This window comes from Pseudophryne corroboree, chromosome 5 (assembly GCF_028390025.1).
Source record: "Pseudophryne corroboree isolate aPseCor3 chromosome 5, aPseCor3.hap2, whole genome shotgun sequence".
Lineage (NCBI taxonomy): Eukaryota > Metazoa > Chordata > Amphibia > Anura > Myobatrachidae > Pseudophryne > Pseudophryne corroboree.
The window spans coordinates 844,135,308-844,163,118 of record NC_086448.1 but is presented as its reverse complement, the minus strand read 5'-3'; the positions used below and the strand labels follow the sequence as shown (position 1 = coordinate 844,163,118).

At 50.7% G+C, this 27,811-nt stretch overlaps 1 protein-coding gene across 6 annotated transcripts in view; it reads left to right on the top strand.

The window, feature by feature from the left end:
- NOS3 (nitric oxide synthase 3) overlaps window positions 1–17,480 on the top strand; it is a 271,255-nt gene extending 253,775 nt beyond the window's left edge. For all 6 annotated transcript variants that reach the window (XM_063924659.1, XM_063924656.1, XM_063924657.1 and 3 more), the window contains 10 exons: window positions 909–1,041; window positions 4,260–4,338; window positions 6,734–6,918; window positions 7,007–7,188; window positions 7,742–7,952; window positions 8,035–8,122; window positions 8,765–8,886; window positions 10,417–10,565; window positions 14,311–14,505; window positions 16,718–17,480. In XM_063924659.1, coding sequence (XP_063780729.1) covers window positions 909–1,041; window positions 4,260–4,338; window positions 6,734–6,918; window positions 7,007–7,188; window positions 7,742–7,952; window positions 8,035–8,122; window positions 8,765–8,886; window positions 10,417–10,565; window positions 14,311–14,505; window positions 16,718–16,828 — 1,455 coding nt within the window. In that variant the 3' untranslated portion in view covers window positions 16,829–17,480. The remainder of the gene's footprint in view (window positions 1–908; window positions 1,042–4,259; window positions 4,339–6,733; window positions 6,919–7,006; window positions 7,189–7,741; window positions 7,953–8,034; window positions 8,123–8,764; window positions 8,887–10,416; window positions 10,566–14,310; window positions 14,506–16,717) is intronic.
- Window positions 17,481–27,811: the final 10,331 nt, after the last annotated feature.

The following is a 27,811-nucleotide window of genomic DNA, read 5'->3' as shown; positions in this document are numbered from 1 at the left end:
ATGTTGTGGCTTCCAGTAGGTGGACCTTGTTGTGGCTTGCCTGGTCATTACTGTAGCTCAGATGTTACATGTTGTGGCTTCCAGTAGGTGGATCTTGTTGTGGCTTCCAGTAGGTGGAACTTGTTGTGGCTTGCCAGGTCATTACTGTAGCTCAGATGTAATATGTTGTGGCTTCCAGTAGGTGGACCTTGTTGTGGCTTCCAGTAGGTGGACCTTGTTGTGGCTTGCCTGGTCATTAATGTAGCTCAGATGTTATATGTTTTGGCTTCCAGTAGGTGGACCTTGTTGTGGCTTCCAGTAGGTGGAACTTGTTGTGGCTTGCCAGGTCATTACTGTAGATCAGATGTTACATGTTGTGGCTTGCCTGGTCATTACTGCAGTTCAGATGTTCATAGCTGTGGCTTTGGTGGACCTCACATGGTTATTGCTGTGTCCTGAAGATCATTGTACTTCATGGTGAATGTGTTGTGAGATGTCCCGCTCCAGGTCTGACGTGTGGATGATCTTTTCCTCCTGGCCTTTCCATCAGGGTGGGTCTGTACTGGACTCTGCAGGGTAAACACTGCCTGGCCCCTCTATCGCAATCACTTTCCTTTCCGGATGCTGAGAGGGGGAAATGGAGGCTGATAAGAAGGGAGGGGGCTGTGTAGAGCCATGACTGTCCTCTCCCTGATACCACCTGCCACCTCTCCCTCACGCAGAGTCATTAACATGGTCACTGCCAACACAAAGGCCAGAGAAAGGCAGGAAAGTAAAGGATTTTTCCTGTGGCTTAAATCCGTTCCTTTCATGATACTTTCAGGGTTTTGTTTGTTTTTATTAGCGTTAACCGTCTCATTGCTAGAACGATGGCGACCACGTGGATTCCTGTATTTTGGTCAATGTTTTCTCTTGTGTTTAACCCCCAGGCTGCGTGCGACACTTTCTGCGTTGGAGATGACACTGACTTAAATATCCACGACTTCTTCAAAGCTAAAGGCAGCTACCAGAGGTCCATGTACAGGATGTCCATCCAGGCCTCGTCTCCTGACCTTATTACGGGTATCCCCTTACTCTACATACAGTCCGATCATGCTGCTTTATCACGCGCCATTTCATATCACTATTATCTGTAGCTGGAGTATCTGAATGAAGGCATAAATGTGGGGTTAGATCTCTGTTGTACACGTGAAGCCCACCATGCTATCGCAGATGGTGCCTCCAATGGCAAGTGCCTCTGATGGCAGGTGCCTCAGGCCAGTAATGATGGTTCTGGTGATATAAGTCATACCAAGGTGGTGGCTCATATGAAAAGGTGGCAGAGCTTACGATTGCTATATGAAGTGCGTGGATTTGGGGGCCAGTGGTGGACATTTGTGTTTTATTTCTTTTTTTCATGAACAGTTACTACTTATACACGGTGGAGTCACAGTATTATAAACACCAGCTAATAGCCGGAGTAACCGCCGTGTGCAGCGCGGGCAGCGGCTAGACGGGCTGAGCTGTCATGTTGGACACACGTTTGGTAGCCCCCAGGATCATTGTGACGGTGAGCTGCTCCACTGTAGTGCATCGGTCGGCCCTCACGCACCTTCGTAGCCGACGTTCACCTCTCACATCAGTGCTCACGTGGTGCTCCGCAGTTTCCACGTCGGTTATTTGCAATGGTGCCATTTGTCCAGTCACCATACACCTTCACCGCAGCAGCACGCGGACAGGTCACACGCTGCGCTGTGTCAGAAATTGCCGCCCTTGGCCCGAAAGCCGATAATCATACCTTTCTGCAACTCTGATAAATCGCCCCTTTTTACCCATGACAGGAACGAGTGATATGTGTGCAGACGGCCTATCACACACCTTATATACCCACCAAGCCAGCGCACATCATGTGACGTAACTTCATGGGCTACGCGCTGCCGACGTCACATGTAGGAGGTGTCATAATAATGTGACTCGACCGTGTATAGCGCTGGAATATTCTGCTGCGCTTTACCATTGGGAACAAATCGTAATAAAACAAGCCAGACGCACAGAGAGGTCGGAGGGCCCTGCTCGCAGGCTTACACTCTATAGGGAAACAGGCATTGATACATGAAGGTAAGTGCTACATATTACATATAAAGTACTGGCGTCACGTGTGTTGGGGCGGGGCCAGTGCAGGGCGCGGAGTCGTCTTGTTACGGCACTGGTCACATGCAGCAGAGGCATGCAGGAGAATAAGAATACACTTAGACGTTTGTAGACTCTATCCTGGCCAGAAACCATTTATATATTCCTCCCACCTCGTCTTCTAGCAGTGCACCCCCCCAATCAGGTCAGTTCTTAGAAGCGACAGTATGTTCTAGGTTTTCTCTTTCTTGTTGGGGCTCCAGGCCTCAGTTACTCCATAGCGACGTCACAGTATGTTTTCTAGTAATACACTGTAGTCTTATTAGGTTACTGTTTCTTCATATTGCCACGTCTGTGTTATATCATGCTTACTTCTATTTCCCGGTTTCCTTTCCTCCCCTCCTCATCCTCTTCCCCTCCTTGTCCCTTAGGCCATGTGGGGTTGTTTCCCGGTTGCTTTGTTGGCTGGGTCAGGGTAGGTACATCAGGCTTATGTCTGTGTCCTCTGCCCAGGAGCGGTATACGGTAGGTGGATGACCCCAATAAAGCTGCAGGTGCCCTGCTAGATCCACTCTGACCCCATCATACTACCACAGGGATGGTAACCGCTGTGTGCAACTTAAATCTGGGGACTGCATCGGCTGCAGCTCCCAAAAGCCAGTTAAGGCTGCATAATGGGATCCGGAGGAGAGACCGTGTCTAGTTAGACAGTCCATAGATAGACAATATATGTTAGACAGATATTAGGTTGACGGGGTCAGAAGATCGGCAGAGTCAAAAGGTCGACATGAAAAAGTAGACTACAAAAAGTCGTCAGGGTCCAAAGATCGACATGAAAATGGTCGACATGAAAAAAAGGTAGACACGTTTTTGTTTTTGTTTTACATGTTTTTGGACTATTTCATACCTTCTCTATCCATGTCGGCATACAGTTGGTTATAAATGTCTGTCTAACATGTGGGGCGGGATGTACTAAAGGAAAAATGCGGTAAAACCCCCGTTTTCTGGGTTTTTACCGCATTTTCAAATGTACTAAGACCCCACCGCCGGTTTTTCGCTGTCCAGGGCATCACCATCTCTGGATGGCAATACCCTACAGATGCCTACGGGCTTCTTATCGCCGACCGCCGCAACCCGCTGCCCCCACAGACGCCGACCCCCCCCTCCTCCCCCGGCATACCTTCCTCCAGGCAGCCCTGGGCCCGGAAGGTAATCTCCTCCCCCAGCAATGCAGCCGGAGGAGGAGGAGGCGGCGCCGGGGGCAACCTGCTGCTGCTTCCCAGTGTGGGAGGAGTCTGGAGAGCCCACTACCTCACAGGTATCGCGGGGGGCCTCCGTCACCGCATTGCGATATTGATCGCATATCTTAGTACATATGCGATCAACATCGCTGCGATGAGAGGCGGCGATGTATCTTAATACATCCCACCCGTGGTGTCTGTCTATTGACTATCTAACTAGACACTGTCTACCTATCATCCCACACCCCTGCATAATAGCAGAAGAGTGGTCTCCTAGAGGAAGCGCTCTCTCTGCTAGCGCAGTCCGGGCTGGCAGCCAGTTACAGGGGGAAACGCACTTCCCCCCGGGGACTGACTGGATGTGATTGGCAGGGAGTGCTTTCAATGGGTGCCAGATTTTACTGGGGGGTAAAATCCGACACTGGTCACGTTATAAAAAGATTTAGTTATTTACGTGTCGTTATCAGCGGAATGGACAGCTTTTGGATTTCTCCTTCTAACCATTACAATCTCCACTGGCTACTAAAAGAGATCACTCATCATCTCGGCAGCAGCAAGGAAATGTGTCCTTCAGCAATGGATGGCGCTGCACCCGCAGTACGCACAAAGCGTGGAAAACACAATCCTTTTTTTTCATTGTGGGAAAGTGTTAGTGACACCCTGTCCACATTGTGGTATGAAAACAGAATTTTTTGAATAACCCACCGATCAGCTGGTCACCATTTTGCCGTCATACCACACATGGCCGAAATTCTCTTGACCGACTTCACTTAATATAATTCTCCCAATCTCATTACCACAACTATTATCCACGCTCTCATCATCTCCCACCTTGGCTACTGCAACCTCCTACTATTGGCTTTCCCTCACCCATCTATCCCTGATTCACTCAATGTGTGACTGTCATATTTATATGTTACCTTTTCTTAGGACTTTCTCAAGTGCATAAAAGAAAAATCTACGAGACAACATTTATTTCCAAGGAGAACCTGCAAAGTGAAAAATCCAGGTGAGAACCTTCACCTGATGAAGTATGTACTATGATGTAGAGCAGGACGGTTACCTGAGGAACCATGTACTATGACATAGAGCAGGACAGTTACCTGAGGAACCATGTACTATGACGTAGAGCAGGACAGTTACCAGAGGAACCATGTACTATGACATAGAGCAGGACAGTCACCTGAGGAACCATATACTATAACCTAGAGCCGGACAGTTACCTGAGGAATGATGTACTATGACACAGAGTAGGACAGTTACCTGAGGAACCATGTACTATGACGTAGAGCAGGACAGTTACCTGAGGAACCATGTACTATGACGTAGAGCAGGATGGTTACCTGAGGAACCATGTATTGTGACATACAGTAGGACAGTTACCTGAGGAACCATGTACTATGACGTAGAGCAGGATGGTTACCTGAGGAACCATGTACTATGACATAGAGCAGGACAGTCACCTGAGGAACCATATACTATAACATAGAGCCGGACAGTTACCTGAGGAATGATGTACTATGACACAGAGTAGGACAGTTACCTGAGGAACCATGTACTATGACGTAGAGCAGGACAGTTACCTGAGGAACCATGTACTATGACGTAGAGCAGGATGGTTACCTGAGGAACCATGTACTGTGACATACAGTAGGACAGTTACCTGAGGAACCATGTACTATGACACAGAGCAGGATGGTTACCTGAGGAATCATGTACTCCGATATACAGCAGGACAGTTACCTGAGGAATCATGTACTATGATATACAGCAGGACAGTTACCTGAGGAACCATGTACTATGACCTAGACCAGGACAGTTACCTGAGGAACCATTGACTATGATGTAGAGCAGGACGGTTACCTGAGGAACCATGTACTATGATCTAGACCAGGACAGTTACCTGAGGAACCATGTACTATGACACAGAGCAGGACGGTTACCTGAGGAACCATGTACTGTGATATACAGCAGGAGAGGACATTTACCTGAGGAACCATGGGGGTCATTCCGAGTTGTTCGCTCGGTAAATTTTTTCGCATCGCAGCGATTTTCCGCTTAGTGCGCATGCGCAATGTCCGCAGTGCGACTGCGCCAAGTAAATTTGCTATGCAGTTAGGAATTTTACTCACGGCTTTTTCATCGTTCTAGTGATCGTAGTGTGATTGACAGGAAGTGGGTGTTACTGGGCGGAAACTGGACGTTTTATGGGTGTGTGCGGAAAAACGCTACCATTTCTGGGAAAAAACGCAGGAGTGGCTGGAGAAACGGGGGAGTGTCTGGGCGAACGCTGGGTGTGTTTGTGACGTCAAACCAGGAACGACAAGCACTGAACTGATCGCAGATGCCGAGTAAGTCTGGAGCTACTCAGAAACTGCTAAGAGAGGTGTAATCGCAATATTGCGAATACGTCGTTCGCAATTTTAAGAAGCTAAGATTCACTCCCAGTAGGCGGCGGCTTAGCGTGAGTAAATCTGCTAAAAGCAGCTTGCGAGCGAACAACTCGGAATGAGGGCCCATGTACTATGACATACAGCAGGACGGTTACCTGAGGAACCATGGACTGTGATATACAGCAGGAAAGTTACCTGAGGAACCATGTACTGTGACATACAGCAGGACAGTTACCTGAGGAACCATGTACTGTGACATACAGCAGGACAGTTACCTGAGGAACCATGTACTATGACATAGAGCAGTACAGTTACCTGAGGAATTATGTACGATGACACAGAGGAGCACAGTTACCTAAGGAAACATGTACGATGACATAGAGCAGGACAGTTACCTGCGGAGCCATGTATTATGACATAGAGAAGGACAGTTACCTGAGGAACCATGTATGATGACATAGAGCAGGATGGTTACCTGCAGAGCCTGGTACTATGACATATAGCAGGACAGTTACCTGAGGAACTATGTACTATGACCTAGACCAGAACAGTTACCTCAGAAACCATGTACTATGACACAGAGCAGGACAGTTACCTGAAGAATTATGTACGATGACACAGAGGAGCAAAGTTACCTGAGGAACCATGTACAATGATATAGAGCAGGACAGTTACCTGAGGAACCATGTACGATGACATAGAGCAGAATGGTTACCTGCAGAGCCATGTACTATGACATAGAGCAAGACGATTTCCTGAGAAACCATGTACGATGACACAGAGCGGGATGATAACACCTTTTGTGTAGAAAATGATCCAATAACAAGCCTTGGTGATAACTATCTTTTTCAGCATCACAGATGCTCTTCTCCCTTTTCATAAGTAGGCCACTCAGTCCATTAAAGATGTTCAGTTCCTAAGCATTTATGTACTGGTTTTTATATACTCCTTTATGTCATCTCCATTCTATAATCCCAATTGGCTTCTCCACATTCTTATCTTTAATCTCAGTCGCTCCACAATCCTCATCAAGCTGGACACTGATGGACAGAGTGAGCTCAGATATTCTCCTGGAGACCACCTGGGGGTCTACCCATGTAACCGTGAGGAGCTGGTGTTGGCTTTGCTGGAACGTGTGGAAGATCCTCCACCTGCCAATGACACTGTACAAGTGGAGACCATGGAGAAGGACTGGCGTAAGTATTGTCTCAGCCCTGGCTACTTTTGTTGTGTTTATCTCTGTAATCTCCCTTCATATATGTTCACACATGTCTCATCTCACAGGTCTGGCATCTGGACGGAAGGCAACCTGGGTCTCAGATACCAGAATTCCTCCCTGCACATTGCGCCAGGCACTTACTAATTATCTGGACATAACAACACCCCCCACACCCCAACTCCTGCAGTTGTTGAGCGCCCTAAGTGAGGATCCAGATGAACGTCAGAGACTGGAGATCCTCAGCCAGGTATAAGAAAGGTCTCAGACCAGGAGACCACACTGCAACATAAGTATAGAACATGAATTTGAAGCACATCTCCTGCCCCACCATTACTTCCAGCGACTGTTATGAAATTGGGGTAAACAAGTCAATGGAATTTGTTAAATCAGAGAATTCTATAATTCTGGAGTTTCCATTGTTTTACTACACTTGTTGTTTTCTCCATTTTCATACATGTCCCTGTCTATGCATCACTGGAGCTGGAGGAATGTAGGTGGCTGCATTGCCCTTGTCCCCAAGCAAAAGCGTAGCATAATGAAAACACATTGAAGGCAGGCATGGCACAACACCGTGTGGGTCGGTAGAGGTCATCCAGAGTCTAGCACTCTGTTACTCCTGCCAACTTAGCTTCCTCCTACCCAAACCCTGCCAACTTTGGCCATGGGCATCTCATGGACTTCCCCCAAGACCTGTCCCCCTTTCCCCATGTGTCAGTGATAAAGCCAACTGTAGGAGAGTTATGTCCCAGTGCGGTTTATGCCATTATTAGACTTCTAACTTCTGCCTGTGACCCCTGCAGGATGCCCGTCAGTACGAGGAATGGAAATGGTTCCGATGCCCTAATCTGGTGGAGGTACTGGAAGAATTTCCATCTGTTTGCATCCCGAGCTCTCTACTCCTCACACAGCTGCCCCTCCTCCAGCCTCGTTACTACTCTATCAGTTCATCCTTGGACGCTAACCCTAACCAGATACACCTCACTGTGGCGGTCGTATCGTACCACACTCAGGGTAAATCCATGGCCTCCTGTCTGTGTCTCATTGTTATTTATAAACATTTCATGCAGCATAAAGACATTGTGATCTTTTACAGAAAATAAAGGTCCTCTCCACTATGGGGTTTGCTCTACGTGGCTGGATCAGCTGTCTCCTGGCTCCTCTGTCCCTTGCTTTGTCCGAGGGTAAGTTCTTCCTGTACAGTAAGTATGTCCCATTCCAATAAAACACCAGAAAGTCTGATTAAAGACCAAGAAATGCATTTACTGGTGACTCAGATAGAACCCAGGTCTGAATGTCTCATCTACCCACATTGACGGCCACCTCTCTCCATCCATGTGTCACCTGGTATGGCTTTGCATGCGCCTCCCAAACCATATCTAATTGGAACTATTCCTGAATATAGTAATGGCTTAATAACTGTTACTGCAGATACTGGGGTACAAATATTTTGGTCTAATACCAGAGTGGTTGTTTCCTTACTATAGAAATTGACAAGCCCCAATCATTGTTACCATCCCAGTCCATGCCAATCCCAACACCACTGAGCCACCTCCTACCTCCGTTACACTCTGGGTGGTGCCTCAAGGGCTGCACTTTATATAGATGTGGCCAGGGAGGTGCCCCCCCATATTATGAGCAGCCATCACTGGTGGTACCAGGAGACAATCCCCATGTTCTGGCTGATCCTATGAAGTCATCACTGCAGATACTGGGAAACATTTCTCATGGGTTTTACTGGAGGAGAGATAAGAGAGAAGATGCTGGGGCAACAGCTCTGCCACTGGTGGGATCTGTGATCACCAATAACCAACTCTCTCTTCCAGGGCGCCATCCTTCCGCTTACCCTCTGACGTAACCGTTCCCTGTATTTTGGTGGGGCCTGGGACTGGTATCGCACCCTTCCGGGGCTTCTGGCAGCAGAGACTCTATGACATAGAAAACAAAGGTGAGAGATTACTTATATCCCCTTTCTGCTGTTGGGGTAAGGAGACGGGCCTATGCAGTGGTACAGGATTAGGAATACAGGGTGTTAATGAAGGTGGCAGTGCTAAATATAAGACATGGTGGAAGTGAGAGGTGGTTACATAGGATGAAGCTCTGGCCAGAGGTAGATCAAAGAAGAACAATGCGTCTCCCCCACACCCTCTTTGCCATACTCTGGCTGTCTTCCCCATCCAGGTTTTCTCCAGAACTCATGACACCTCTGTTCAGACTCTGGAGGTAGCTTAGCTCTTTATGCGACCCAGTGACCTCACTGCCGGGGGGGGGGGGGCACCCCACTACACCTGAGTGGCCTGCTCCCGGAGTCACCGGTTACACGCCCTTAGCTATGGCCATGACACTTCATAGAAATAAGTGGCGTAATTCAGACCTGATCTCTGTTGTGCAAATTCGCAATGCGGCTGATTATCGAACGTAGTGCGCAGGCGCGAGGGCAAACTGCAAAAGAATTCAGCGTCTTTTTTGGTCGATAGGCGTACGCAGGTTGATAAGAAGCGGGCGTTTGTGGGTGGTAACTGGACGTTTTCTGGGAGTGTCAGGAAAAACGCAGGCGTTCCCAAGCATTTTCAGGGAGGGTGTGGGACGTCCGCTCCGGCCCCCGATCACCCTGTTCTCATCGCACTGGAGGAGTAAGTCCTGGGCTGCGCACTGACTGGAAAAATCATTCGATGGTGAGTGAGTTGTGAATGGATTTGTACCTGGCCGGCATTTGCAAAGATTGTCTTAGAGTGTACGCAGACTGGCACGGGGCGGTTTTTCACTCTGGCTGGGCGGCGACTATCTGATCGCAAACCTCTGCAAATTCACAGAGGAGCGGTCAGGTCTGAATTAGGCCCAAAATCACTAAAATAATCATTATAACAGATGGTGTAAATTTTCCTATGTACAGATGTATTGCAGTGTAGTACAATATTGCTTAAGAATTCCCTTTGATAAGTGTTTTTGCAATGTGTTATATTTTTTGGTATCTGGTCAGATTGTCGACAGTTACCGTGTTAACATTCATAAGTTCTTCACTAGTATGTCAACATGGTTCAACATGTCAACATCCTCAGAATGTCAACATGTTCAGAATCTGAATATCTGAAATGTTGACATTCTCAGAGTGCCGACTCTTGGGTTTAGGGACTGGTTGGGAAAGGATGAGTGTTAGGCATTAGGGGGAAGGTTAGAGTTACGGTTAGGGTGAGAGTATTCACCAGAATGCCACTTGTCACGTCTCTGTCGGAACTTCTACTCCGCTGAGACCCGGAAGATGCGGCTTTTGCTGCTTTTTTTTTTTTTTTTTTTTTTTGGTGGCTGCTGGGCCACCAGGGACTTCGACCATATCAACATGATGACTACAGAATCTGATTGAAGACTGTGTTTTTTGTGATTAATCAGCTATGGAAATGTTATAGAGAGGGACAGATGCAGAACAGGGTGCAGGGCAGTTTGTCTGCCACTGGTCTCCGCTAAACTTTCCTTATTGCAGGTCTGGTACCCGGGGAAATTACTTTAGTATTTGGCTCAAGATGTGCTGAACTTGATCACATTTACAAAGACGAAACTTACGATGCCCAAAAGAAGGGCGGCCTCAGCCAGATCTACACAGCCTTCTCACGGCAGCCAGACTCTCCAAAGGTGGGAACTGAGCCACCTGTAGATACATCACTGCTTCCATCAGCTTGTTCTGTCCATATAATCTTTCTATTCCAAGACCAATCTACTATCTCAGTCTATACAATATATCTCCACATTCCAACACCTCTACTCCATCTCCATCTATCCAACATACCTTCCCATTCCAACACCTCTACTCCATCTTCATCTGTCCACCATACCTTTCCATTCCAACACCACTACTCCATCTCCATCTATCCAACATACCTTCCCATTCCAACACCTCTACTCCATCTCCATCTATCCAACATACCTTCCCATTCCAACACCTCTACTCCATCTTCATCTGTCCACCATACCTTTCCATTCCAACACCACTACTCCATCTCCATCTATCCAACATACCTTCCCATTCCAACACCTCTACTCCATCTCCATCTATCCAACATACCTTCCCATTCCAACACCTCTACTCCATCTTCATCTGTCCACCATACCTTTCCATTCCAACACCACTACTCCATCTCCATCTATCCAACATACCTTCCCATTCCAACACCTCTACTCCATCTTCATCTGTCCAACATACCTTCCCATTCCAACGCCATTACTCCATCTCCATCTGCCCACCATACCTTCCCATTCCAACACCTCTACTCCATCTCCATCTGTCCACCATACCTTCCCATTCCAACACGACTACTCCATCTCCATCTGTCCACCATACCTTCCCATTCCAACACCTATACTCCATCTCCATTACTCCAACATACCTTCCAATTCCAACACCCTTACTCCATCTCCATCTGTCCACCATACCTTCCCATTCCAACACGACTATACTCCATCTCCATCTGTCCAACATACCTTCCCATTCCAACATCTCTACTACTTCTCCATCACTCCAACATACCTTCCCATTCCAACACCTCTACTCCATCTCCATCTGTCCACCATACCTTCCCATTCCAACGCCACTACTCCATCTCCATCTGTCCAACATACCTACCCATTCCAACATCTCTACTACTTCTCCATCACTCCAACATACCTTCCCATTCCAACACCTCTACTCCATCTCCATCTGTCCACCATACCTTCCCATTCCAACACCTATACTTCATCTCCATCTGTCCACCATACCTTCCCATTCCAACGCCACTACTCCATCTCCATTTGTCCACCATACTTCCCATTCCAACACCTATACTCCATCTCCATCTGTCCACCATACCTTCCCATTCCAACACCTATACTTCATCTCCATCTGTCCACCATACCTTCCCATTCCAATGCCACTACTCCATCTCCATTTGTCCTCCATACCTTCCCATTCCAACACCTATACTCCATCTCCATCTGTCCACCATACCTTCCCATTCCAACACCACTACTCCATCTCCATCTGTCCAACATACCTTCCCATTCCAACGCCTATACTCCATCTCCATCTGTCCAACATACCTTCCCATTCCAACGCCACTACTCCATCTCCATTTGTCCACCATACCTTCCCATTCCAACACCTATACTCCATCTCCATCTGTCCAACATACCTTCCCATTCCAACATCTCTACTATGTCTCCATCACTCCAACATACCTTCCCATTCCAACACCTCTACTCCATCTCCATCTGTCCACCATACCTTCCCATTCCAACGCCACTACTCCATCTCCATCTGTCCAACATACCTTCCCATTCCAACATCTCTACTACTTCTCCATCACTCCAACATACCTTCCAATTCCAACACCTATACTCCATCTCCATCTGTCCAACATACCTTCCTATTCCAACACCTATACTCCATCTCCATCTGTCCAACATACCTTCCCATTCCAACACCTATACTTCATCTCCATCTGTCCACCATACCTTCCCATTCCAACGCCACTACTCCATCTCCATCTGTCCACCATACCTTCCCATTCCAACACCACTACTCCATCTCCATCTGTCCAACATACCTTCCCATTCCAAGACATCTTCACTGTCTCATATTCTTCAAATTCCAAGACCTCTTCTGAATCTGTCCAACATTCCTTAGCATTCATGGAAAGCATGGGTGAGCAGTTTGCATGCACTAAGGTATACGCCCATTAGAGTAGTCTCCGCTACACATTTTTCTAAATTTGGGGCTTATTTATGAATTCTTTATTGAGTTCAAGCCAGTGAAAATGTATAATTTTTGGAGGATTGCCACATTATTTAGTAGCAGAGCACATTAATACTGTATCAGGGTCCCTGGATATCAAGGTATCAGGCCCCTCTACTGGAGCTCAAGGAAACCGTTCTGATAGCTGTGACTGGATGACTATGTCAGGCAGTACAGAATTGTGTAGAGGATACTCTTTCTTGAGTAGCCTGACTGGGCTTACTTTGCTCCTTCTGTGGTATATGTGTTTATTAACTCCAAATAAAATGTCTTTTTTTTTAAAAAGAAAGTATTGGAAAATACAGCATACAAGATACCCAAATCAGGAGTTTAGCAGATCTACATATCTGAAGTTCTGTCACAGAATACTGCAGGGGTAATCCAGCCCCCATCCCTTTAACCAATCCATTTGTGTGCATGCACTGTCCACATGCTCTCAGTATTATGTCTGCTGGACGGAGGGGAGTGTTCCCTTTCTCTGTGCTAGAGACGGCCTGGGCAGATGGCCCTGCCCTTGGACACTTCCAGGAGCCTTGAAGTAGAGATGGTTTCGCTCTAAAACTTATTTCCAGGGAAGCTCTATCTGGCCAAAAATTGGCCTCCGAAGTTGCCAGAGCATGGTACAACAGTCACTTTGCTACAGAAGCCCTTAAGTAGATTTCTGGAATCCTCAGATCTCCTGCATCTCATGAGATCACTCAGACACAGGAGCCTGCAGGGGAAGACCTTCCGCAGCTCACTGCTGGCTTAGGTCACTTTGGGGATGGCTACAGCTAGCCACCTTTCCATCCAGGGCTGCTGGAACAGCTTCTCTCTGAACTACCCACCAAGTATGTGAGGACACCCACCCAGATGGTCTTATCAGTGTTCCCACCACAGAATAGCAATGAGAGTATGACATGGCCCAGCCACAATAGCTATCTATGGGGACTCCTATTTTTCATTAACCCTATTTGCCTAGCACCCGGTCCAAATATAGAGCACCAAAACCCTGATATACGGATTTAGAACCAGTTCCCAGATATTACTGTAGGTATAGAGTGCAAATACCCAGATACAAGGATAGGGAACCAATGACCAAATACACAGATAGAGCAACAATACCCAGATACAAGGAGACAGTACCAATACCCAGATACATGGATCGAGTAACAGCAAGAATAGAGTAACAATACCCAGATACCCAGGGCCAGATTAACAATGGGTCATATGGAGCTCTAGCTCCAGGTCTCCACAGAAAAATAGCCCCGTCCTTATTGGTATTAAATTGTATTTTTAGGTTTTTTTTTTCACAATATTATGCAGTTTTTTTTTTATTTTTAGGTGTTTTTACAGAAATTGAGACTGATAGTGTAGGGGTGTACACCCCACATAGCACTGGCCACACCCACACAGTACTGGCAACACCCACATGGCTTTGGTCACACCCACACAGTACTGGCCCCACCCAACATGGCTCTGGCCACACCCACACAACACTGGCCCCACCCACACAGTACTGGTCACAGCTTCTCAAAATACCTTTCAACAGTTTCAGGGCCATGTTGTCCTTAATCCGGTCCTGTAAATGTCAAAATAAAAAAACAGATTGTTCCTCTTGTTTTTCAGACCTATGTACAGGACATTTTGCGTACGCAGCTTGCGTGTCACGTATACGATATGCTGCATAACCAGGACGGACATATGTATATATGTGGGGATGTAACTATGGCAACTGATGTCCTGCAGACTGTACAACTCATACTGGTGTCTCAGGGAGATATGAGCATCGTTGAGGCTGGAGACTACATCGGGGAGCTAAGGGTACGTAGACTGAGGCTCCGTACTAGTCCCTCACCTGCATATCCACCAGTCGTACCAAGCAAACCTGAATAGTAATAATCTCTGTATAGCGATGTGGCAGGTGACGGGATGTTGGCTTGTTTCGGAGATAGGGTTATATGAGAAATACTAGGTGTAGGGGTCCGGCAGGTGCAGAATGGGTCTTGCAATACCGCTAGCAGCCCCCTTTCAGCCGCAAAGTAGAGTGATGATAGTTATATTACCCCTCGGAAACAAAGAACGCTATTACACCAGTTAATATTTGTTAATTAGTCCAACAATATGGGTTTAATTCAACGGTCAAATGTTTTTGCTACTTGGTACTATTGCATATAGGTTTGGTAATATCAACCGGGTGAAAGAATAATGGAGCTGGTTGATGAGGTGGAGTCACTCGATGGACATAGTGGATATTTGAGAGTCCCAAAATGTGATTGATTTATTTATTTATGGAACAGTGTTTATATTAGATGGTGGGGTGTCGGTAGTGTCAGGTGGGAGATTTGAATGTTGGTGGTAACTGGTAGGGCAGTTGCATGTCCATGGTGAATAGTGGGACTGTTGGATGCAGGTGGCAGCTGGCAGGATTGTTGACTGTTGGTGATAGCTTGTTGGACGTTGATGGCAGCTGGTTGGCTCATTGGAAGTTGCTGGTAGCTAGTTCAACAGTTGTTTATTCATGGTGCCTGGTGAGACTATTGTATGCATGTGGCATATGGATGGTGTTGATATTTTGTTGGATGCTGGTGGCTGCTGTTATATGTTGGTGGGGGCTGGTGGTGGCAGCTGGATGGACTGTTGGATATTGGTGACAACTGGTGGGAATGTTTGATGATGGTTGTAGCTGGTAAGACTGTTGGATATTGTTGGCAGCTGGTGTGAAGGTTTTATGTTGGTGTCTGATGGCTGGGTTGTTGGATGTTGGTAGGACAGTTGGATATTGGTGGCACCTGGTGGAAATGTTGGAGGGTGGTGGTAGCTGGTGGAAATGTTGGATTTTGGTGGCAGTTGGTGGGAATGTTCAATTTTGGAGGCTCGTGGTTGTACTGTTGGATGTACATGGTTGGGCTGTTGGATGTTGGAGGCTGATGGTTGGACTGTTGAATATTTGTAGTAGCTGGCTGGACTGTTGAATGTTGGTGGCAGCTGGTGGGAAAGTTGGATAAGGGTGGCAGCTTGTAGGAATGTTGGATGTTGGTGCTTGAACTGATGGATTTTGGTGGCTGGACAGGTGAATGTTGGTTGCTGGTGTTTGGACAGTTGGATGTGGGCTTATTGTTGGATTTGTGGATATTGGTGGGGATGTATACTGGAGGCAGCTGGTAAGAATGTTGGATATTGGTGGCAGTTAGTGAGAATGTTGGGTATTGGTGGCAGCTGTTGAGAATGTTGGATATTCGTGGCTGCTAGTGAGAATGTTGGATATTGGTGGCAGCTGGTGAGAGTGTTGGATATTGGTGGCAGCTGGTGAGAATGTTGGATATTGGTGGCAGCTGGTGAGAATGTTGGATATTGGTGGCAGCTGGTGAGAGTGTTGGATATTGGTGGCAGCTAGTGAGAATGTTGGATATAGGTGGCAGCTGGTGAGAATGTTGGATATTGGTGGTAGCTGGTGAGAATGTTGGATATTGGTAGCAGCTGGTGAGAATGTTGGATATTGGTGGCAGCTAGTAGGACTGTTGGATATTGGTGGCAGCTGGTAAGAATGTTGGATATTGGTGGCAGCTAGTGAGAATGTTGGATATTGGTGGCAGCTAGCAGGACGGTTGGATATTGGTGGCATCTGGTGAGAATGTTGGATATTGGTGGCAGCTAGTAGGAATGTTTTATATTGGCAGCTAGTAGGACTGTTGGATATTGGTGGCAGCTGGTAAGAATGTTGGATATTGGTGGCAGCTGGTAAGAATGTTGGATATTGGTGGCAGCTGGTGAGAATGTTGGATATTGGTGGCAGCTAGTAGGACTGTTGGATATTGGTGGCAGCTGGTGAGAATGTTGGATATTGGTGGCAGCTAGTAGGAATGTTTTATATTGGCAGCTAGTAGGACTGTTGGATATTGGTGGAAGCCGGTGGGAATATTGGATGTTAACAGTAGCATGTTGGACTGCTGGATGTTGGTGGGAGGTGGTGTAATCAGATACAGATTGGTGTTTGGGATTATATTAAGGCATAAACATTTTATTTACTCTACAGGACCAGAACAGATATCATGAGGACATATTTGGCATCACACTGAGGACGCAGGAGGTGACCTCTCGTGTTCGGTGTCAGTCCATGTCTCTTCAAGATAAGCGGGAGGCATGATGTGTGCAGAAGAACGGATGCATGAGATGATCATATTGGGAGATGAAGACATTGTACACATTACATATTAGATAGGTACACACACATATGTATATACACCTTGTGTAATGAGATAAGCGATCATCTGTAACTAGTGACACAAATGTATAGTTACAAGGTATGACTAGCACATGTGCCGGAACTCCCACCAGCCAATGTGGTGTCGTTATGGTCTCGCACTGGACTAGACCCTGAAAGCTAGCATGTATTGGCTGTGATAGATTACAAAACATATTGTTTTATTTGTACCAGACTGTGCACCGTGTGTAAGGTAACGCTACTTACACACGTGTCATCCATACATGTACACTGAACACTGTGCATCTGGCTTACATATAAGTATGACACAGTTACACACTAACTGCACATGGACCGTCGACGTCCCCTCGTGTACACACACTGGAGGTAGACATGCAAAACAAAGAGGAACCTGGTGCCTCATACCTCACTAATGTCACCAGCTCTGGCTAAGTATGGGCTCAGCTCACAAGATGTCCGCTCCAAGTGCATAGACTTTACAGATGAATATGGATCTGAATGACGCAGATTGCATTTATTTTCATCCCATGTAATTATATTTTACTCATTAATAAAGAGCGGATATGTTGATTCATTTTGGTCATCCTGGTACCTCATCGCTGTAATGTTCCCCTGACACTTTATCTTCTCTCCATGTTATATATATTATTCTGTCACAGGAAATCCCAGGGTATAACGGTGTTTCCGACAATGCGGCAGCTGCTTTGGCATCATTTCCCGCGTCTGCCACCTTATGCTAATGCTATTATCAGCTCTTCCCTGGTGCACAAGCGTGCGTCTGACTGCGCAAGGGCTGGGATGCCCACTGTGTGCGGCTGCAGTCACAACCATTGGAAGCACCACCGGGACTTGTGCCAGCCCCATAACAGGTGAAGAATCTCCGTCAGAGTACGGCTTCCAATGTACATGCAGCCGCGTCAGAAATCACGCCTACCACACACCCGCAACCCTGCCGTAACACACCTGCTGCGCGTCTGATTAGCCACCTCCCAGGAACACGCAATATATTAGTCAGCTTAATCAGTCCTGCTACTCTGCGCGCGCACACCGTGGAACGCATGCGCCATGCGACTTTTCTGGGATCTAGACCCACATGTGGTGATGAGAAATAACTATTTCACATGAATATTGGCACTGCGTCTGACACAGGCCGTGTGCGGTGCCCAATGAGGTAATGTCATTGTGTGACGTGCAGGCAGCCTGGGTTCAGCGCCAAAGTCACGTGCGCAGAGCATGAGCCCGTCAGGTGTCATCACAGGGTGGGGACCAACACTCGGTCAGTCACTGTCATCGCTGGGAGAGGACCAACACTCGGTCAGTCACTGTCATCGCTGGGAGGGGACCAACACTCGGTCAGTCACTGTCATCGCTGGGAGGGGACCAACACTCGGTCAGTCACTGTCATCGCTGGGAGAGGACCAACACTCGGTCAGTCACTGTCATTGCTGGGTGGGGACCAACACTCGGTCAGTCACTGTCATCGCTGGGTGGGGACCAACACTCGGTCAGTCACTGTCATCGCTGGGAGGAGACCAACACTCGGTCAGTCACTGTCAGCGCTGGGAGGAGACCAACACTCGGTCAGTCACTGTCATCGCTGGGAGGGGACAAACACTCGGTCAGTCACTGTCATCGCTGGGTGAGGACCAACACTCGGTCAGTCACTGTCATCGCTGGGTGGGGACCAACACTTGGTCAGTCACTGTCATTGCTGGGTGGGGACCAACACTCGGTCAGTCACTGTCATCGCTGGGAGGGGACCAACACTCGGTCAGTCACTGTCATCGCTGGGAGGATACCAACACTCGGTCAGTCACTGTCATCGCTGGGAGGAGACCAACACTCGGTCAGTCACTGTCATCGCTGGGTGGGGACCAACACTCGGTCAGTCACTGTTATCGCTGGGAGGAGACCAACACTCGGTCAGTCACTGTCATCGCTGGGAGGGGACCAACACTCGGTCAGTCACTGTCATCGCTGGGAGGAGACCAACACTCGGTCAGTCACTGTCATCGCTGGGAGGGGACCAACACTCGGTCAGTCACTGTCATCGCTGGGAGGAGACCAACACTCGGTCAGTCACTGTCATCGCTGGGAGGGGACCAACACTCGGTCAGTCACTGTCATCGCTGGGAGGAGACCAACACTCGGTCAGTCACTGTCATCGCTGGGAGGGGACCAACACTCGGTCAGTCACGGTCATCGCTGGGAGGGGACCAACACTCGGTCAGTCACTGTCATTGCTGGGTGGGGACCAACACTCGGTCAGTCACTGTCATCGCTGGGAGGAGACCAACACTCGGTCAGTCACTATAGGGTGTCATCGCTGGGAGGGGACCAACACTCGGTCAGTCACTGTCATCACTGGGAGGAGACCAACACTCGGTCAGTCACTGTCATCGCTGGGAGGAGACCAACACTCGGTCAGTCACTGTCATCGCTGGGAGGGGACCAACACTCGGTCAGTCACTGTCATCGCTGGGAGGAGACCAACACTCGGTCAGTCACTGTCATCGCTGGGAGGAGACCAACACTCGGTCAGTCACTATAGGGTGTCATCGCTGAGAGGGGACCAACACTCGGTCAGTCACTGTCATCACTGGGAGGAGACCAACACTCGGTCAGTCACTGTCATCGCTGGGAGGAGACCAACACTCGGTCAGTCACTGTCATCGCTGGGAGGGGACCAACACTCGGTCAGTCACGGTCATCGCTGGGAGGGGACCAACACTCGGTCAGTCACTGTCATTGCTGGGTGGGGACCAACACTCGGTCAGTCACTGTCATCGCTGGGAGGGGACCAACACTCGGTCAGTCACTGTCATCGCTGGGAGGGGACCAACACTCGGTCAGTCACTGTCATCGCTGGGAGGAGACCAACACTCGGTCAGTCACTGTCATCGCTGGGAGGAGACCAACACTCGGTCAGTCACTGTCATCGCTGGGAGGGGACCAACACTCGGTCAGTCACTGTCATCGCTGGGAGGAGACCAACACTCGGTCAGTCACTGTCATCGCTGGGAGGAGACCAACACTCGGTCAGTCACTATAGGGTGTCATCGCTGGGAGGGGACCAACACTCGGTCAGTCACTGTCATCACTGGGAGGAGACCAACACTCGGTCAGTCACTGTCATCGCTGGGAGGAGACCAACACTCGGTCAGTCACTGTCATCGCTGGGAGGAGACCAACACTCGGTCAGTCACTGTCATTGCTGGGAGGGGACCAACACTCGGTCAGTCACGGTCATCGCTGGGAGCGGACCAACACTCGGTCAGTCACTGTCATCGCTGGGAGGAGACCAACACTCGGTCAGTCACTATAGGGTGTCATCGCTGGGAGGGGACCAACACTCGGTCAGTCACTGTCATCATTGGGAGGAGACCAACACTTGGTCAGTCACTGTCATCACTGGGAGGAGACCAACACTCGGTCAGTCACTGTCATCGCTGGGAAAGGACCAACACTCGGTCAGTCACTATAGGGTGTCATCGCTGGGAGGAGACCAACACTCGGTCAGTCACTGTCATCGCTGGGAGGGGACCAACACTCGGTTAGTCACTGTCATCGCTGGGAGGAGACCAACACTCGGTCAGTCACTGTCATCGCTGGGAGGAGACCAACACTCGGTCAGTCACTGTCATCGCTGGGAGGGGACCAACACTCGGTCAGTCACTGTCATCGCTGGGAGGAGACCAACACTCGGTCAGTCACTGTCATCGCTGGGAGGAGACCAACACTCGGTCAGTCACTATAGGGTGTCATCGCTGGGAGGGGACCAACACTCGGTCAGTCACTGTCATCACTGGGAGGAGACCAACACTCGGTCAGTCACTGTCATCGCTGGGAGGAGACCAACACTCGGTCAGTCACTGTCATCGCTGGGAGGGGACCAACACTCGGTCAGTCACTGTCATCGCTGGGAGGGGACCAACACTCGGTCAGTCACTGTCATTGCTGGGTGGGGACCAACACTCGGTCAGTCACTGTCATCGCTGGGAGGGGACCAACACTCGGTCAGTCACTGTCATCGCTGGGAGGGGACCAACACTCGGTCAGTCACTGTCATCGCTGGGAGGAGACCAACACTCGGTCAGTCACTGTCATCGCTGGGAGGAGACCAACACTCGGTCAGTCACTGTCATCGCTGGGAGGGGACCAACACTCGGTCAGTCACTGTCATCGCTGGGAGGAGACCAACACTCGGTCAGTCACTGTCATCACTGGGAAAGGACCAACACTCGGTCAGTCACTATAGGGTGTCATCGCTGGGAGGAGACCAACACTCGGTCAGTCACTGTCATCACTGGGAGGGGACCAACACTCGGTCAGTCACTGTCATCGCTGGGAGGAGACCAACACTCGGTCAGTCACTGTCATCGCTGGGAGGGGACCAACACTCGGTCAGTCACTGTCATCGCTGGGAGGAGACCAACACTCGGTCAGTCACTGTCATTGCTGGGTGGGGACCAACACTCGGTCAGTCACGGTCATCGCTGGGAGGAGACCAACACTCGGACAGTCACTATAGGGTGTCATCGCTGGGAGGGGACCAACACTCGGTCAGTCACTGTCATCGCTGGGAGGAGACCAACACTCGGTCAGTCACTGTCATCGCTGGGAAAGGACCAACACTCGGTCAGTCACTATAGGGTGTCATCGCTGGGAGGAGACCAACACTCGGTCAGTCACTGTCATCGCTGGGTGGGGACCAACACTCGGTCAGTCACTGTCATCACTGGGAAAGGACCAACACTCGGTCAGTCACTATAGGGTGTCATCGCTGGGAGGAGACCAACACTCAGTCAGTCACTGTCATCACTGGGAGGGGACCAACACTCGGTCAGTCACTGTCATCGCTGGGAGGAGACCAACACTCGGTCAGTCACTGTCATCGCTGGGAGGGGACCAACACTTGGTCAGTCACTGTCATCGCTGGGAGAAGACCAACACTCGGTCAGTCACTGTCATCGCTGGGAGGGGACCAACACTCGGTCAGTCACTGTCATCGCTGGGAGGGGACCAACACTCGGTCAGTCACTGTCATCGCTGGGAGGAGACCAACACTCGGTCAGTCACTGTCATCGCTGGGAGGGGACCAACACTCGGTCAGTCACTGTCATCGCTGGGAGGGGACCAACACTCGGTCAGTCACTGTCATCGCTGGGAGGAGACCAACACTCGGTCAGTCACTATAGGGTGTCATCGCTGGGAGGGGACCAACACTCGGTCAGTCACTGTCATCACTGGGAGGGGACCAACACTCGGTCAGTCACTGTCATCGCTGGGAGGAGACCAACACTCGGTCAGTCACTGTCATCGTTGGGAGGGGACCAACACTTGGTCAGTCACTGTCATCGCTGGGAGAAGACCAACACTCGGTCAGTCACTGTCATCGCTGGGAGGGGACCAACACTCGGTCAGTCACTGTCATCGCTGGGAGGAGACCAACACTCGGTCAGTCACTATAGGGTGTCATCGCTGGGAGGGGACCAACACCCGGTCAGTCACTGTCATCGCTGGGAGGAGACCAACACTCGGTCAGTCACTGTCATCGCTGGGAGGGGACCAACACTCGGTCAGTCACGGTCATCGCTGGGAGGGGACCAACACTCGGTCAGTCACTGTCATCGCTGGGAGGGGACCAACACTCGGTCAGTCACTGTCATCGCTGGGAGGAGACCAACACTCGGTCAGTCACTATAGGGTGTCATCGCTGGGAGGAGACCAACACTCGGTCAGTCACTGTCATCGCTGGGAGGAGACCAACACTCGGTCAGTCACTGTCATCGCTGGGTGGGGACCAACACTCGGTCAGTCACTGTCATCGCTGGGAAAGGACCAACACTCGGTCAGTCACTATAGGGTGTCATCGCTGGGAGGAGACCAACACTCGGTCAGTCACTGTCATCACTGGGAGGGGACCAACACTCGGTCAGTCACTGTCATCGCTGGGAGGAGACCAACACTCGGTCAGTCACTGTCATCACTGGGAGGAGACCAACACTCGGTCAGTCACTGTCATCGCTGGGAGGGGACCAACACTCGGTCAGTCACTGTCATCGCTGGGAGGGGACCAACACTCGGTCAGTCACTGTCATCGCTGGGTGGGGACCAACACTCGGTCAGTCACTGTCATCGATGGGTGGGGACCAACACTTGGTCAGTCACTGTCATCGCTGGGAGAAGACCAACACTCGGTCAGTCACTGTCATCGCTGGGAAAGGACCAACACTCGGTCAGTCACTATAGGGTGTCATCGCTGGGAGGGGACCAACACTCGGTCAGTCACTGTCCTCACTGGGAGGGGACCAACACTCGGTCAGTCACTGTCATCGCTGGGTGGGGACCAACACTTGGTCAGTCACTGTCATCACTGGTAGGGGACCAACACTCGGTCAGTCACTGTCATCGCTGGGTGGGGACCAACACTTGGTCAGTCACTGTCATCGCTGGGAAAGGACCAACACTCGGTCAGTCACTATAGGGTGACATCACTGGGAGGAGACCAACACTCGGTCAGTCACTGTCATCACTGGGAGGGGACCAACACTCGGTCAGTCACTGTCATCGCTGGGAGGGGACCAACACTCGGTCAGTCACTGTCATCGCTGGGAGGAGACCAACACTCGGTCAGTCACTATAGGGTGTCATCGCTGGGAGGGGACCAACACTCGGTCAGTCACTGTCATCACTGGGAGGAGACCAACACTTGGTCAGTCACTGTCATCGCTGGGAGGAGACCAACACTCGGTCAGTCACTGTCATCGCTGGGAAAGGACCAACACTCGGTCAGTCACTATAGGGTGTCATCGCTGGGAGGAGACCAACACTCGGTCAGTCACTGTCATCGCTGGGTGGGGACCAACACTCGGTCAGTCACTGTCATCACTGGGAAAGGACCAACACTCGGTCAGTCACTATAGGGTGTCATCGCTGGGAGGAGACCAACACTCGGTCAGTCACTGTCATCACTGGGAGGGGACCAACACTCGGTCAGTCACTGTCATCGCTGGGAGGAGACCAACACTCGGTCAGTCACTGTCATCGTTGGGAGAGGACCAACACTTGGTCAGTCACTGTCATCGCTGGGAGGAGACCAACACTCGGTCAGTCACTGTCATCGTTGGGAGGGGACCAACACTTGGTCAGTCACTGTCATCGCTGGGAGGGGACCAACACTCGGTCAGTCACTGTCATCGCTGGGAGGAGACCAACACTCGGTCAGTCACTATAGGGTGTCATCGCTGGGAGGGGACCAACACCCGGTCAGTCACTGTCATCACTGGGAGGAGACCAACACTTGGTCAGTCACTGTCATCGCTGGGAGGAGACCAACACTCGGTCAGTCACTGTCATCGCTGGGAAAGGACCAACACTCGGTCAGTCACTATAGGGTGTCATCGCTGGGAGGAGACCAACACTCGGTCAGTCACTGTCATCGCTGGGAGGAGACCAACACTCGGTCAGTCACTGTCATCGCTGGGTGGGGACCAACACTCGGTCAGTCACTGTCATCGCTGGGAAAGGACCAACACTCGGTCAGTCACTATAGGGTGTCATCGCTGGGAGGAGACCAACACTCGGTCAGTCACTGTCATCACTGGGAGGGGACCAACACTCGGTCAGTCACTGTCATCGCTGGGAGGAGACCAACACTCGGTCAGTCACTGTCATCACTGGGAGGAGACCAACACTCGGTCAGTCACTGTCATCGCTGGGAGGGGACCAACACTCGGTCAGTCACTGTCATCGCTGGGAGGGGACCAACACTCGGTCAGTCACTGTCATCGCTGGGTGGGGACCAACACTCGGTCAGTCACTGTCATCGCTGGGTGGGGACCAACACTTGGTCAGTCACTGTCATCGCTGGGAGAAGACCAACACTCGGTCAGTCACTGTCATCGCTGGGAAAGGACCAACACTCGGTCAGTCACTATAGGGTGTCATCGCTGGGAGGGGACCAACACTCGGTCAGTCACTGTAATCACTGGGAGGGGACCAACACTCGGTCAGTCACTGTCATCGCTGGGTGGGGACCAACACTTGGTCAGTCACTGTCATCACTGGGAGGGGACCAACACTCGGTCAGTCACTGTCATCGCTGGGTGGGGACCAACACTTGGTCAGTCACTGTCATCGCTGGGAAAGGACCAACACTCGGTCAGTCACTATAGGGTGACATCACTGGGAGGAGACCAACACTCGGTCAGTCACTGTCATCACTGGGAGGGGACCAACACTCGGTCAGTCACTGTCATCGCTGGGAGGAGACCAACACTCGGTCAGTCACTGTCATCGCTGGGAGAGGACCAACACTCGGTCAGTCACTGTCATCGCTGGGAGGGGACCAACACTCGGTCAGTCACTGTCATCGCTGGGAGGAGACCAACACTCGGTCAGTCACTATAGGGTGTCATCGCTGGGAGGGGACCAACACTCGGTCAGTCACTGTCATCACTGGGAGGAGACCAACAATTGGTCAGTCACTGTCATCGCTGGGAGGAGACCAACACTCGGTCAGTCACTGTCATCGCTGGGAAAGGACCAACACTCGGTCAGTCACTATAGGGTGTCATCGCTGGGAGGAGACCAACACTCGGTCAGTCACTGTCATCGCTGGGTGGGGACCAACACTCGGTCAGTCACTGTCATCACTGGGAAAGGACCAACACTCGGTCAGTCACTATAGGGTGTCATCGCTGGGAGGAGACTAACACTCGGTCAGTCACTGTCATCGCTGGGTGGGGACCAACACTCGGTCAGTCACTGTCATCACTGGGAAAGGACCAACACTCGGTCAGTCACTATAGGGTGTCATCGCTGGGAGGAGACCAACACTCGGTCAGTCACTGTCATCGCTGGGAGGAGACCAACACTCGGTCAGTCACTGTCATCGCTGGGAGGGGACCAACACTTGGTCAGTCACTGTCATCGCTGGGAGAAGACCAACACTCGGTCAGTCACTGTCATCGCTGGGAGGGGACCAACACTCGGTCAGTCACTGTCATCGCTGGGTGGGGACCAACACTCGGTCAGTCACTGTCATCACTGGGAAAGGACCAACACTCGGTCAGTCACTATAGGGTGTCATCGCTGGGAGGAGACCAACACTCGGTCAGTCACTGTCATCACTGGGAGGGGACCAACACTCGGTCAGTCACTGTCATCGCTGGGAGGGGACCAACACTTGGTCAGTCACTGTCATCGCTGGGAGGAGACCAACACTCGGTCAGTCACTGTCATCGCTGGGAAAGGACCAACACTCGGTCAGTCACTATAGGGTGTCATCGCTGGGAGGAGACCAACACTCGGTCAGTCACTGTCATCGCTGGGAGGAGACCAACACTCGGTCAGTCACTGTCATCGCTGGGTGGGGACCAACACTCGGTCAGTCACTGTCATCGCTGGGAGGGGACCAACACTCGGTCAGTCACTGTCATCGCTGGGAGGAGACCAACACTCGGTCAGTCACTATAGGGTGTCATCGCTGGGAGGGGACCAACACTCGGTCAGTCACTGTCATCACTGGGAGGAGACCAACAATTGGTCAGTCACTGTCATCGCTGGGAGGAGACCAACACTCGGTCAGTCACTGTCATCGCTGGGAAAGGACCAACACTCGGTCAGTCACTATAGGGTGTCATCGCTGGGAGGAGACCAACACTCGGTCAGTCACTGTCATCACTGGGAGGGGACCAACACTCGGTCAGTCACTGTCATCGCTGGGAGGAGACCAACACTCGGTCAGTCACTGTCATCACTGGGAGGAGACCAACACTCGGTCAGTCACTGTCATCGCTGGGAGGGGACCAACACTCGGTCAGTCACTGTCATCGCTGGGAGGGGACCAACACTCGGTCAGTCACTGTCATCGCTGGGTGGGGACCAACACTCGGTCAGTCACTGTCATCGCTGGGTGGGGACCAACACTTGGTCAGTCACTGTCATCGCTGGGAGAAGACCAACACTCGGTCAGTCACTATAGGGTGTCATCGCTGGGAAAGGACCAACACTCGGTCAGTCACTATAGGGTGTCATCGCTGGGAGGGGACCAACACTCGGTCAGTCACTGTCATCACTGGGAGGGGACCAACACTCGGTCAGTCACTGTCATCGCTGGGTGGGGACCAACACTTGGTCAGTCACTGTCATCACTGGGAGGGGACCAACACTCGGTCAGTCACTGTCATCGCTGGGTGGGGACCAACACTTGGTCAGTCACTGTCATCGCTGGGAAAGGACCAACACTCGGTCAGTCACTATAGGGTGACATCACTGGGAGGAGACCAACACTCGGTCAGTCACTGTCATCACTGGGAGTGGACCAACACTCGGTCAGTCACTGTCATCGCTGGGAGGAGACCAACACTCGGTCAGTCACTGTCATCGCTGGGAGGGGACCAACACTCGGTCAGTCACTGTCATCGCTGGGAGGGGACCAACACTCGGTCAGTCACTGTCATCGCTGGGAGGAGACCAACACTCGGTCAGTCACTATAGGGTGTCATCGCTGGGAGGGGACCAACACTCGGTCAGTCACTGTCATCACTGGGAGGAGACCAACACTTGGTCAGTCACTGTCATCGCTGGGAGGAGACCAACACTCGGTCAGTCACTGTCATCGCTGGGAAAGGACCAACACTCGGTCAGTCACTATAGGGTGTCATCGCTGGGAGGAGACCAACACTCGGTCAGTCACTGTCATCGCTGGGTGGGGACCAACACTCGGTCAGTCACTGTCATCACTGGGAAAGGACCAACACTCGGTCAGTCACTATAGGGTGTCATCGCTGGGAGGAGACCAACACTCGGTCAGTCACTGTCATCGCTGGGTGGGGACCAACACTCGGTCAGTCACTGTCATCACTGGGAAAGGACCAACACTCGGTCAGTCACTATAGG